We start from the raw sequence: 15,232 nt of genomic DNA on the forward strand, positions 1-15,232 counted from the left end.
ACCTAATGGGATCTAAGCAACACTTTTATTATACAGAGAAAAAAAACTGTAATTTACTTTGGAATTTCAATTTCAGAAACTGGTGGTTGTTGTTACCACAGAAGTGATTTAATGCTATAAAAAGTTTAATAGGAAAATTTTACTAGCTTAAAAAATTACTTTCTCGCCATATTTAAACATCTGTAGACTGATCAATATTAATCAGAAAAATACTGTAATAAAGGAAAAACAAAGTTAGGAGAAACGAAAGGTATGGTGTCAATAAATTCAGAGAAACATATTAATAGCAACAAAAACTCAAAAGCATACTATGTGCTAGGCATCACTCTAGCATAAATAACTTGCCCAAGGTCATATAGCTAATATGCTGGGGTCATGTTTCAAATCAAGGCAATCTGACTATGCAAATTCACATCTTTTACTTTGTGGAGATACAGATAATATGAGAAATGAAAGACTGAAAACATTCTTGTGACCATGAAATTGAGATGAGGCAATGACTCATGTGGAATTTGACTAAAATGGAGCAGAAAACTCCAGTGAGGACAAATCGCACATGAACCATCTCTTGACTGCCCTAACAGCAAGGTTCTTAATCTCTGACAATGAAATTAAACGCAATACCAAATGCAGGTAAAATAAATTAAAATTAGCACTGCAGCACATATGATTTACATGGCTCCATTTTGGGAGGAGGACTGAATTGGCATCAATGAGGACGCTGTACCAGCAAGAAGAGATAATAAGAATCGGAGTTATGTTAAACTGAGTCCATATGCTTGAGTGCTTGGGTGTACTACATGCCTCTCTCAGATTTTGACTGCCATTTGATATGGAACATAATTCACATGGTCACATGCCTATGTTGCCATGATTGTTCTATCATGCTGCTTAGAAAAAATTTAGGAATGAAATGATAAAAGATTACTGCCTGGTGCCTATGAGCTGCCTGATGCTTAGATTGCTTATCTAGCCCCATAATCTATGCCTAGGAGCTTTCAGCTGGACGAGGGGGTAAACGAAAGAACAAAGAGATGGACAAAATCAGCAGGGGTATCTATCTGAAGAGCTGCTTAATTTTTCAATTATGTTTATCTAAATTTTATATGGCAATGTATACACTGTAAGTGTTAAATAAAAACCTCATACTTTATAAGCATCCTGAGATTTTATTCAACAATGCCAACAGTTTACTCTTCAAATAATGAGTATTAGAAATAACCTCATTTTTAATATATATCATTGGCTTCTGCAAACTCTACTGTAACATGTTAAAGAGCGGTATGTTCAGTAACCATTATGTTAAATTCTAATGCTGGTATGTAAAGTTTTCTTTCTATGGCTATGGGAACAAACTTGAGCCTACATTTTTTGGGGATATTACTGGCTGGGTAGGGAGGTCTATGAATTTGGCATAAGACAGAGGAATATGTTCTAAGAACACGTCTGTACTCTAGCACATACAGACTTAGATACAACTGTCAGAGGGAAAAAGAGCATTGAAACAGAGCTCCGCATATGGCAGGCACTTAAAAACTGGCTGTTAAACCCACAGGAACCTTTACAGTAACATGTTTAAACAAATTCACACTTTGAAAACCAATATAAACATGTGGATTCTCATAGCCTTGCATCGCTATACTTGTGAATTTTTAATTCATTAAGTCTGAAGCACTTATGAAACATGGAGTAAAGATTATAAAAGAACTAGAATATATACAAGAACAAACTCATGTTTTCTTGGAAAGATAATGGTGGTGGTAGTATGGAAACAAAGGTTGAAAATGAGTTAAGTACATACCTAAGAAGGTAAAAACCAATTGTAGTACAGGCAGGCACAGCTCCCAGGCAGAGAAGAAAAAGAAATCAATTTAACAAGAAGAGTGAGGAAGACAAGCACTTAGTAAAGAGCCTTGAAATACTGGCCTGGAGTTTAGGGTTATGAGTTAAGATTAAAGTCGATCATAAGGACATAAAAGAAGACAAAATATATGTTGTCATTTCTTAGGTAATTAATGCCTCCCCACTAAAAGCTAGGAAGAGAGGTTCCTATTATTTCCTGTAGTTCATGTTAGCTTACAATACATACCTCTAGCATGCAGTCTCATGCTTTCCATGTAAGTTGCAAGGTTTTCTGCTACCAAAGTAACTAGGGCATGATTGTGCTGAAGTTGATTGATTAGGTCATGGCGATAAAATACATGAGGGCTTCGCTGAGTTTGACTGAAACGAGAAGAACTTAACAATATAATTAGGCAATTAAACTCTGTTGGAATCAAAAGAGCTTATATAATCTAAATTCTTAGCTACTAATTTAAAATCTTAAAATGGTTTCCTTCATAACAGAATTAAACTTCTGGCCATTTACTTTAATGACATTATCAAGCAATTAAAAAAAAAAAAACAGTATCTCAAAAAATTAGACATTTATTCCATTATTATTTTACACAAGATTTATGCATGAATATTCTCCAATTTCACACCAATGGGAATCTACTCCAATGACTAATTTCTACTCTTGTACTATAGCAAGACCAAAGCACTTAAGTTTACATCATTATTTCCATAATTATAAAATAGAAACTCTCCTTGCAAGATTAACACCACAAAAATTATGCTGTAATTATAGAGAAGAATTTAAAAACTGTTTTCAGTAAAATTTTATTTATTAGCCATTCAAGGTACATTCTGGGGCACTTGGTTTGTAGCCAAGTTTGCCTATAGGTGCCACCAGAAAGAGATCTAGTTCCTTTCCAACCTATTTTGCCACCTTCTTTGAAACAAAAACTCTCACAGCCATTACAGTGGAGATGAAGCCACTGTTCCTTGGGAGAGTATGCAAACAACTGTGTGTCTGTCTACAACAGATAAATGAATTCCTTTCAGAAATGCTGGAAGGCATTAACATACAGTGGGCCAAACATAATTAAAACATGTCCCTCATTTAAATGTTACTGTTAAGAAGATAAATGTTTAAATTTTCTTTACTGTTTATCCCTATAGCATTTCTGATTTCATATTATTTTTCTAGCCTTAGGAAAAAATGAGACAAAGTTCAACTGTTAAAAGCAAAACATATGTGGCCTTTTCTACTTCTATGTTAGGCATAATCATAATAATCTAGAGCTGTAAAGGATCTTAGCAATCATTTAATTTTACACATATTAAAAAAATATATTTCTTTAGATTAGAGAATCTTTACAAAATGATATGACTGGTTAGAGACAAGAGTCACAGCCAGGAATACTGAACCCACTGTGAATATTCTTTACACTACCTAGCTCTTTCTTTGCACATTGTTTTCCCTTTTCATGTTATCAGTCCCAACTCTTATAACCAAACAATACAAGGACAAATTACTCCAATAACCAGAATTTGGCATGTAAAGTAATATATTTAAAGACTGTTATTTAACTAAAATAAGAAAAAAATTTTAACTATATTTTGTCGTCTCTCATCATTTAAACATACTCATCACAGTCTAATCTTTGAAATTAACTTTAAAAATTAATTAACTATAAAAAAAGTTTTACTTTGAAAACTTCTGTAGTACGTTTCAATTATTTAACAGTAAATTGTTAAATAATTCAGAGTGAACCAACTAAGGAAACAATGAGGTCTATAATAAATATGCAATGTGGGATAAAGGACAGACACTGGGCAAAGAGGTAAACAAAGCAGGAAAGAAAAACTAAAATGTAGAATGAGATTAGTAGATACAACTATGCTATGAAATTGTCTGGCATACTTGATAGAAAGAAGAGATAATTCTGAACCAAGAGCATGAAGATAATATTATCATCTTGATTCTGATATGCATCTCTTTTAATTGTGGCTTACTTCCTCATCAATAAAATCGAGGAGGTGGATACAATAAAGCAATCTTTTGTTCCAAATTAACCCTTCTCTTAGCCTTTTGTCAACGCAGTCTAATTTTCTTAATTAAATTTGCTTCAACAACTGATAATGTTGTTTCTTTTCAATAAAATACATAAATAAGAATACTGTCGTGTTCTGTTAAAAGCCTTACCTCAAATTTTGAGGCGCTTCACCAAACAAACTACAAATTTCTCTAATTTGTTTCAGTGCGGGGATGACCCATTTGTCATTCGTACGAAGTTCTTCTATAAAGCGATCTATCCACTGGATCTTCTGTGTGTCACGGTCCTTAAACAAACAATTTCAATGTTTTATATAGGTTAATACTCTGGAGAATCCCACCTTCAAATTATTTTGAGATTTACAAAATAGTTCTCCTTTAAGATTAGCATCACAAACATGCTGTAACTGCAGTAAAGTTTAATAGTTTAAAAAGCTGCTTTAAGTACACCTTTTAGTTCACATTTACTATCAAAATTCCAAAAAGTAAATCAAAGGCTGAACATGACATGGACTCAGATATATCTACACAAAGGTATAGATACTACTTAGTAGTAGGCACACTGACAGAAACTTTGATGTTAAAAGGTGGGCATTTAGCTTTAATCAATGTTTTCAGAGATTCTATCATATAATAAAATTCAGCAATAACATATAACTGTAATTGTTACATTTTACACAGGTTTTTAATATAGCGAGGAACACTGAAAATTTATATTTTACCAAGAAATTAACAGTATAGCAATTAAGTTTTAAAAAAATCAAAATAAGGACATCCACAAATAGACAAGCAGAGAAAGAGATAGAAATAGGTATAAGCACAATTAAGAGTTAATATTATAAAGTCGAACTTATTTTATGCATATTTTACTTCTCATTCCTTATTTACTTTACTTTCTCTAAGTCAATAGTAATCAGAAATGCAGGTTTGTGTACTTAATTTTAAGTTTGCATTGTTTTATAGGTATTTGTCTCCATTTAATAAATAATTTAAAATCAAGGCTCTTATTACTATTTGATATACTGAATAAATGAACTATCACAAGCAACTATAGTCAAAAACTGAGTAGCATCTGAATCGCACTTACTAGAGCTTATTTTCTTATCCCTTTCCTAAATTTTGGTTTATCAGCCAATACTTTCAACAAGCAAATAGTTTTAACAAGTGAAAAATTAGTTATTCAGCAATGTTCACTGTACTATGAATTAAAAGATAAACCTACTACAAGTTAGAATGCAGGGAAGCTGTTGTGCGATTTGCTCACAAAGAAGGCACTGTTTTATTATTGCTGAGGAAATTTTAATAATTTTTAACTTCCATATGAGCAAAGAAAACTTCTCTTACCTATAAAGATCCTACTCAGCTTTAATATCTTATATCTGATATATTTGAAACTGGTATTTTAGCATCATATATTTGACAATACTATCATTACATAATACATGTCGTTTACATTGCCTTTCTCCCACGGAGACTAAATTGCTTTTGCAGTGATACACAGAACTTTGACATAGAGACCTAAGAAGAGGAGGCAAACTTACATGAAGAAAAGTAAGTAAATTCCTGAAGATTGCTTCAAAAATAATGCTGAAATAACCTGATACTATTCTGTATCTAAGCCATCTTAATTGTGAAGAAGGGTAACAAAAGTGAGCAAAGCAGCACACCCTTACCTGGGAGCAACTATAATCTAATATTTTTATGTGGGCACTGAGAGCCAGGTCCATAATGTCTACAGGCACATCATCACTGTGGGCCAGATTCCACAGGAGGTTCAACACTTTGTGTGCCATCACACCATCTTTATCATCTTCTGCAAGACGACGTATCAGCTCAAGTAGCTTTTCACGTTGCTTTTTACTTGCATTTGTCCAACTGGCCTAGAAAAAAAAATTAAATTACATCAAGCAACACATTTATTTATTTATCATGGCTTAAGTAGCACCAGATTAACTACAGTCATCAGAAAAACAACATAGCTGAGCATAATTCGAGTGGTATCTGAAACATAAGGACAGATTTTAACTCCAGGAAAATAAAATCTCTACAGTTAAGTACCTTATATTAGGGTTTCTCAACCTCAGTACTACTGACATTTTGAGCTGAAAAATTCTTTGTTGTGGGGACTGTCCCATGCACTGTAGGATATTTAGCATCCCTGCTCTCTACCTACTAGAAACCAGTTGTAACTGCTGTGACAACCAAAAAAGTCTCCAGATATTGACAAATCTCTCTCAGGCAGGGGGCAGAATTGCCCACGTTGAAAACTACTGCCTTAGATTCAGCCTGTTATTTTTGTTACTTTTTTAATACTGACAGGAATTCTCTTGGAATTTAGAGCTATTCTCTAATTAAATAGATATTAATTAAGTACCATTAATTTGTTTATTTAAGCTGGAATTTCACCTAGTCCTTCAAGACTGGAGAACATGTCTAAGGAAATAAAGACTACTTACTATTCCCCTCCCTGCAAGATGGAGTACTCACTTAATAACTTTAAAATGAAAATAAATAAATAAATAAATAAATAAATAAATAACACACAAGAAATGCTGGTGACCTAGCAGGTAGAGGCCAGGAATGTTACTAAATAATATGAGAACAGCTATATGTATAAAGGTGCTAATCAGTGTTTATTGGAAAATAAACTGAAATAAACTTCATGGCAAAGAGTAAAAGGCTGAATAAGCTAATTACAATTACAAAAGAGCATTTCAATGGAATCATTACAGACATTTACAATAGCCCCCACAAAATCATAAAAGGAATAAGAAAACTGTGAATGTTAGAAAAAACTGAAATGTGAAATTATATTACAATTAAGAACATCTTAAAAATAGAGGGACAACCAGGCATTTATTCTATGCCTCCTAAAGGAAGAGCACCTCACCACCTGTGATTTATTCTAGCAAAAAAAGTCTCTACATTGTGCCATACTATTGATATACAACAAAGCAACAATCAGTCCAGTTTCTTCAACACAATAAATTAGTGAAGAGGGAAACTGTAGATATATGCAACCAATTATAAAGTATAGATCCTGATTCAAACAAACTTCCAAAATAAAGTATGCTCTGAGACAATTGAAAGTTTTAACACTAGTTGACATTAAGGATTTTTTTTTTTACATGTAATGATACTATCAAATTTTCTTAAAGTACTCATCTCTAAGGGATATATGCTAAAATAATTACATATGAAAAGGAGAAATCAATTAAGAACATCTGTTCATACAAAGCCACCATAAGGTGAGCAAAAAAGACAAGCACAAACTTGGAGAAATTATTTGCAACATTTGAACTGATAAGGACTATCATTTAAAATATGTCAAGAACTCCCATGAATCAATAAGAAAAATACAAAAAAACAATGGGGAAAAATTTGGCAAACAAGTTAACTTAAATAGGCATTTCACAAAAGAACAAAGGCTTACTTAGAACTCAAACATTTAAAAAACTAGACTAGGCAGGTACGTAAGTAAAGTCTAACCAACAAGTTTGAAATCATTTGGTTGGAGTCTATAAAGAACTGAAAAGTAACTTGGGCTTTATGCTTCCTTTGAATCATCTTTAGTAGCAATTCTCAAGACATATTCCATAAGCATTGCTAGATTTACCAACACCTCAAAAAATTGTGCTTGTTACCAAGTAACAAATGCTCAATAAACATCTGTTAAGCCAAAGGAGAAAAAAGGAATATAGACAATGGAATTATTTTTATTTTTATATTCAGACCATCCTTAGAAGAAGGTCCAGGGAGTGTAGTATCAACCAATTTCTTTCTTCTTTCCTTCTATTATAGCAATCATTTGTCATGCACTACCAATTCATCAGTCATCTCAAAATTAAAAATGGACAGCAATCAACTTTAGAGTATCCATAACTGATTCTATTATTTCCTCAGCTGTCTTTGATATACTTCAATGGATCAAAACAAATGTATAAAAGTTCTTTCACATGTCTAAATTTAAAAGACACAAAAAAGATTCACTCAGTACTTTGCTTCCCTGAAATTAATTTTTTTCATAAGGCAGTGATTTATAACTTTAATGTGATTAAGATTCAACTGAAAATCTTGGTTAAAGTATAGTCTCTCCGAGGCCCCCTTATCTAGCAATTTATATTTAATTGGTCTGGGGTAGAAGCCAATAACTGGAATTGATTTTTTCTTCTATTGTAAAATATACATCAAGAAAGGTACAAATTTTTATAATTATCACAGTACATAGCAGTTTTTTGCTATTGCAAATACTTTTGCTCTATACGTTGAACATGTAGTCTGGTGCACACATGCGTGAGTTTTTCTAGAGCATATTTTCAGAAGTCAAACTGAATGAGTCATGAGAAACTTACACTTTTCCAGAAATACCAAACTATTTCCCAACTGGTTGTAACAACTATGTTCCCACCAGTGTTCAGTATAAATGTTTGTTTTTTTTAAACAAAACAAAACAAAAAAACAAGTTACCTTCCTGATCTAATGGTCAGTTGTTAAAAGAACACCACTTTGTGTATACTCCCATAAGGTCTTGATTCACAAATTCACCAATCCTTTGGCTTTTACAAACCCAGTACTAGCAACTGAAGAGAGACCACTACACAACATGGCCTTTAAAATTGCATAATGGCAGGTATGATTGCAGGAGCTCTTTGGGTTATCTTGTAAATGACATTACCATTAAGTCCATGAATTTCCAATTTGCCTATGTATATCAATCCCAGAATGCCAAGGTATTGGCAATACCATGCTGTCAACTCTTATTTTTCATTACAACAAATCACCCTTTCCTTCAGTTCTATAAAATTCACTTGAACCTATAATGAAAATACCAACTGCTAGGGGAAAGGAACCCAAATTAACAACTTGAGCTTGGGAAAGGGGGTAGGAGGAGAGGGAAGATTTCTCTTTTTTTTTTGTTTTTAGGCGAGGCAACCCTTCGTTGACCTCACAGATTGCAAGGGCTTTGTCATCTTATAATCCCTTATTTTATTTTTTTTACACCTACAGCACCTGGTCTTCCTAGGTAGTCTCCCATCTAAGTACTATCCAGGTCCAACTCTGTTTAGCTTCCGAGATCAAACAGGATTGGGCTTGTTTAGGACAGCATGGCCGTAGACGAAGATTCTTTATTTATGAGGACCATTATTATAACATGAAACATCAAGTTCTCATTGGACAAACAACAGTCAATTCTCTCACACCATAAATTGCTTAATGATTTCTATTTAAGCATTTACAGGTACGAGTAACTCGCAGATCTAATAAATTAATTTTACTAAAAATGAAATACTACTTTACAATGTTAACTATTACCTTAAAGCAATCAAAAAGATGATCAAGTTGTTCAGGAGAAAAATCCCATGCCAACTTTGCCAGTAGGTCATGTACATTCTTCACAATGGCTTCATGCTTCCCCGCCTATGGAAAAACCAAAGAAAAACAAAATCTTAGCACACTAGACTTTGAATAGCAGGTAGTAGTGTATACTGCCTGCTGACAACTATTAATAAAGTACTCCCATCTCCTTCATCTAACTATGTAACGTAAGAGAAATCGTAACATTTAAAATGCTTTAGAATCGCCATCTAAAAATTGACAATTCAACTTCTTGACATACATGGCTAATGTATACTTTGGGAATTTGTGTAAACCTTTATTACAGTTTATTGAATTTAATGTGCCAATTATAATACTGCAAGTAGAAGAAAAATGGGGCAAACCAATGATATTGTTTCAGAACTGGAACTTAAGCACTTACAGGCAAAACTGAAGGTTTTCTTGGTTTCTACAGACTGAAAAAAAGCTTTGCAAACTATATAATTCAATAAAACTTCCCAAGTGATCCATTAGTAGAAATGTCATTAAGATGATAGAAAGAATCATAGTCTCCAGCTCTGAAACCAGAAAGGTCACTTATTCTTTGGATTATTATCCACCTTTACACATAATCTAGTGATTTAACTCTCGACATGAGTTTTTCTTTTTATTAAGTTTATGAAAAAAACAATTATAGATGTCTTATACTTTCTCTTTCAATAGACATTCCTTACTTTACTATTTGCACATTCAATACAACTACTGTATTTCTTTAGTTTTTAGTATCTTTTTTTTAAAAAACCAAGTAGCCACCATTTTAAATTCCTTACCTGTGCCGCCCAGATATTATCAAGATCCTGTAAAGTCAGAGCTTTTTCTTTGATGACAAAGCGAAGAATCTTCTCTAGCTTTTCAACATACTGTGGCTGATGAAGACTATCTCGCAAGACGATGGATAAGATATTGTTCTGCTGTATCCATTCCTAAATATAATTCAAAAACTTGTTTCAAAGCAGACTAAAATACAGAAGCTTACAGTGGTCCCCAACCTTTTTCACACCAGGTACTAGTGCTCCTATGAGAATCTAATGTCTGATGATCTGAGGTGGGAGCTGAGGCAGTGATGCTAGTGCTGGGTGTAAATACAGATGAAGCTTTGCTTTGCTTGCCTGCTGCTCACACTTCCTGATGTGCAGTACAGTTCCTAACAGGCCACAGACTGGTGCCAGTTTGTGGCCCGGGGGTTGGGGACCCCTGTTTTAAAAATATAAACACACACACACACACACACACTTCACACTTTCAACATTAGGAATTAAAAAACACAAAACAAAATACAATCATGTACTATTCTTGCTGTTAATATAAAATCATTTTAAAAATCACAATACTTTCATGAAACTTAAACTCGTACATACAGAAATGCTTTCAAGAATTAGAAATAGTCAAATCATTTAAAAAAATTGTACTTCAACATTTACTCAGAAAAATATTAAGTGCAGCAATCACTATGGTTCAGGTAGGGTGGGTAACAGGATACATTTTATTATCTTTAGATGTCTTACACCAGTTTTGATTTGGGTGAAAAGGAACCATTTTTATGTTTTGTTTTTATTTATCAAATTACATTATTATTCCTTATCCAGTAGCTCTTTAATCTTCCAAACAATCCCAGTGAGGGATATATTATCCTATTATAGAAAAGTAAACAGACTCAGAAGTGGTAGAATTAGAATATGAATCAAGTCTGTATGTTTCCCACATCCGTTTCTCTTTAACACTATGCTATGTTGCTTGACTGGCATTTGTGTACTATCTATACCAGTAGGAGAAAATTCTAACTCATGATCCACAAGGTAATAATCCACACTGTATGATTTTACAGTATTCAACTTAATGAGAATAAAAAGTACTTAGCCCCAAAACACGCTAGAGAAGTACACTTCTAGGCTGGTAAAGGTCCATTTTTAACTCTAATCTGTTGCAGGCAGACATTTTTGTAAAATACAACAAAAATATGGCAGTATCAAATTGCTACAAAAAATTCTAAACACTTATGCTGTTTTCTGTACTCATCTAGGGCTGGCAACAGTTCAAGGACCAGAAGCAGACCTCAAACTATGCTCCACTTCCCACAAGGTGGACAGATAAATCACATACACAAAACCAGATGTCTACCCACTAACACAAGGCCAATGTCTAGGAATCCTTCACATACTTTTTAACATATTCTAATCACTGCCTCCCTTATTAAACTAAGGCGACCTTGAGAGCAAGGACAGTTCTTTTACAGATATCTTGCCAGTACTGTCAAGACAGTATGCGCTAAAGTTATTCAACCAATATTTTTAAAGTGGCATACGTTTTAAAACTACAACATAACAAAAACGAAAACAAACAAATGAGATTATGTCAAACTAAAAAAACCTTTTGCACAGCAAAGAAAACCATCAACAAAATTAAAAGGCAACCTACTGAAATGGGAGAATATAATTAGAAATTGTATATCTGATAAGGGGCTAATATCCAAAATATGTAAAGAACTCATACAGCTCAAAAGCAAAAAAAAAAAAAAATCTAATTTGGGCAGATCTTAAACATCTTTCCAAAGACGACATACAGCTTGGCCAATAGGTACATAATAAGATGCTCAACATTAGTCATCAGGGAAATGCAAATCAAAACCACAATGAAATATCACCTCACACCTGTTACATTGGCTATTATAAAACAACAACAACAAAACAAACAAACAAAAACAAAGAATAACAAGTGCTGATGAGAATGTGGAGAAAAGAAAACCCCTGCACATTGTTGGTGGGAATGTAAACTGGTGTAACCACTATGGAAAACGGTATGGAGTATCCTCAAAAAATAAAAAATAGAACCACCATCTGATTCAGTAATTCCATTATAGTGTACATAGCCAAAGGAAATGAAATCAGTATCTCACAGAGAAATCTTATGTTCACTGCAACATTATTTACAATAGCTAAGATATGGGAACAATCTAAGTACCCACTGATGGATGAATGGATAAAGAAATTATAGTATACACACACAACAGAGTATTATCCAGCCATAAAAAAGGAATGAAATCATGCCATTTGCAACAACATGGATGGACTATGGGGGCAGTGTTAAGCAAAATAAGACAGAAAAAGACAAAATAAAACAAAAAACATCAACCAACCAAGCTCATAGAGAACAGACTGGTGGTTTTGAGAGGAAGGGGGTAAGAGAAATGGGTGAACTGTTTACTAGTTTTTTTAGTTTAAATAAACTGGAGCAAAAATTTTTTAAAGAATTATAAGCAGTATTAATTAGCAATAGAAAAAAAAAACCTGCAATATATACACGTATCTAATGGTAAATAGTTTCCTAAACTTTCAATGTCAAAATGCTTAATTTTTTATAATGGTAAAACATTAATTCATGTAGATCTTATTCCAATAATTATTTTTAAAATCTTTAAGTGGAACTGATCAAACAAACGATAAGCTACTTCATTCATTAAGTACCAAATACTTAACCAATCTATTCCCAAGATCATCTTTATCTACTTCATTTCAACCAACCACACCCAATAAGCTAATAATTACTTTACAACACCTACATTCATCAGTAAGTTTACCAAAGATGTGTTAAGATACCCATATTATTTACCAAATAATAAACTATGTTATTACAAAATATTCTCAGGTTTAACAGTCATAAACCAATCCAAACACCTTCCAATTTCAAGGTTTCCTTTAAAATGTTATTACTAAATTTGAATACAGCTATTCTAATTTTTACCCTAGGTCGATTCTTACTCATGAAAGAAAACTCAAAGGACTTACTGCCATTCGTTCAGCTGTGAGCCACTCTTCCTCTTCAGGGTTGCCATGCCGATGAGTGTAGTACGATACACTAGATATCACCTTATTAACTTCATTCAGTGCATTCATCTTTCCATTGAAAGAAGAAATTTGCAATAATCTATAAGAGAAATTCAGTGTTAAGTATGACTCTACACGTTCACAAAAATATTTCAAGAGGTAAATATCTTACCTAAGTATCATTTTTAACCTGAATATTTCTAAATTTTTTACAGTTTCTTCTTGTCCTGGAACCCTTGAAGCTAAATTCTTCAAAGACTTAATAATCATTGAAAGGGCATCATTTTTGGCTTCATTCTTTGCTTCTTTTTTCAGTTCTTCATCAGTTAAGTTTTCTAAAAATTGTGGAACCATTTCTATTACTGGAAGAAAGTACTTTTTCACTGTATGTAGAGTGAGAAACTCATAGCACTGTCCAAATGGTCTGGAAAAAAAAAAAGACAAAAAGGTCTTGTATACTTGATTCCTTACAATCAACTAGGATTGAACAGAGAGACTATATTATTTAAAAAATCTAAGTTACCAGTTAAAAAGAACAAACCATATTTAAAAAAGAAACTCAACTTTTATCTAGCAATTTCTATAATGCACTGAAGATTCATTTTAAAACATAACTTACTTAATAAGGGCTGCAATTATTTGAACATTTAATGCTGATCCATTAATAAAACGATCATGCAAAATCTGGAACCCATTTAAACTGCCGAATTTGTTGAGAAGATCCACTAGCCAACCCTGTAATACAGTTAAAAAAAAGTTAACTTCCTGATTTTAGAGGGGGAAAGTACTATTTGAAGTAATTTCTTGACTGAAATATACTAGAAATAGAAAATTCAATAAAAGAACATTATGTAAAACCATCTTTGGAAAAAAAAATATTGCATATTGTTCACAGTAAACCTGAGAGAGAAGCATAAGTAGCTGTACAAGATTAGATCACTAAGGCAGACCTATTTGTTCGTATCTGTACAGTTGGTGAACAGAAAGTAGAAGCTATACTTCTATTTCAGAGATCCCATCACATGAGAACATGTTATTAACTGAAAAAATATATTTTAAATTTATGTGAATAAAAACATTCTTTAGGAAAAAAAAAAACTAAAAAAAGATATTCAGTAACTATGATGTTTGAATTCATTTCTCCTTAATAGTTAACTAACCCCTGGTATTATATCTGTTACTCCTAACATAGAACATGCGGGTTGAGCTTTTTCTGACTCATGTGAATTCACCCAGAATCTCATCTTAGAAGTGCATTTTTATTTCTCCGGTAACTTAAATGAAACTATTAGACTGATATACTTGATAATTGTGTATTAATATATAAAAACAGTATATGTGCGTGAAGTAAAGAAATAGTCTAAAGCTTATCTTCCGATGTTTTCAGCTGCAATGAATGTTTAAGCAATTAGGAATACTCAGTAATCATTAATAATCGAGAAGAGCTAGGCTTCAAAGAAAGATAAAAATACCTTCAACCAGAAACCATCTTAAATCAAGTTGGTTCCCTGTGATTCTCTTACAGAGTATTACTGACCGATACAACAAAAACTATAATAAAATAAAAAAATACAGGTATATGTTGAAGAATGCCATTATTTCTGTATTAATTTGATTTACTCAAAAATAAGCCTGAGGTGGCAGCAATACGAACTTTGCAAAATGTCAGAAAAATCTCATCTCTGAACTAAACACTTAACACATTTTGATGATTTCCACTTTTAACAGAATAAACCATGCATTGTATGCATAAATTGAAATTTTCCTGGCCGGTTTTTCCTTTTTATAAGGCCCACGATATTAAAAATGTCTCCTTAAATTCTAAAATTTAAAAATTATACATTGTTAATTCTATAATACTTATTTAAAATTATAGTTTAAGGATACATTTTAAAGTATATACTGTTTATGCCGGTATAAAAACTTACATTGGAGAACTTTTACATTTATGTATAGCATATATATTTCATTGATATTTATACATTTAATATGTTGCCTTCATTTATAATTTCTGTAATCTTACTTTTATGACACATTATTAGATACTTGTAAGATATACCTGATCTTGGAGTCAAAATCTTGGCATATTTAAAATGATTGTGGCCTTGGTCAAAGAAGTAATTTCCTACTCTTATTTAAAAGGAAAACATGGTGC

At 32.6% G+C, this 15,232-nt stretch overlaps 1 protein-coding gene and 1 pseudogene across 7 annotated transcripts in view; both read right to left on the bottom strand.

The window, feature by feature from the left end:
• USP9X (ubiquitin specific peptidase 9 X-linked) overlaps positions 1-15,232 on the bottom strand; it is a 118,030-nt gene that overhangs the window by 59,817 nt on the left and 42,981 nt on the right. For 5 of the 7 annotated variants that reach the window (XM_025051335.1, XM_025051332.1, XM_025051333.1 and 2 more), the window contains 8 exons: positions 13,697-13,812; positions 13,250-13,501; positions 13,039-13,177; positions 10,027-10,179; positions 9,194-9,298; positions 5,554-5,760; positions 4,031-4,167; positions 2,090-2,238 (listed from right to left, as the gene is read on the bottom strand). In XM_025051335.1, the coding sequence (XP_024907103.1) occupies positions 2,090-2,238; positions 4,031-4,167; positions 5,554-5,760; positions 9,194-9,298; positions 10,027-10,179; positions 13,039-13,177; positions 13,250-13,501; positions 13,697-13,812 (1,258 nt within the window). The remainder of the gene's footprint in view (positions 1-2,089; positions 2,239-4,030; positions 4,168-5,553; positions 5,761-9,193; positions 9,299-10,026; positions 10,180-13,038; positions 13,178-13,249; positions 13,502-13,696; positions 13,813-15,232) is intronic. The other 2 variants (XM_006918252.3, XM_015594374.2) reach the window with 1 other exon arrangement.
• On the bottom strand, positions 8,879-8,997 carry LOC112484937 (annotated as a pseudogene).

The sequence above is a fragment of the Pteropus alecto genome, unplaced genomic scaffold (assembly GCF_000325575.1).
Source record: "Pteropus alecto unplaced genomic scaffold, ASM32557v1 scaffold28, whole genome shotgun sequence".
NCBI lineage: Eukaryota > Metazoa > Chordata > Mammalia > Chiroptera > Pteropodidae > Pteropus > Pteropus alecto.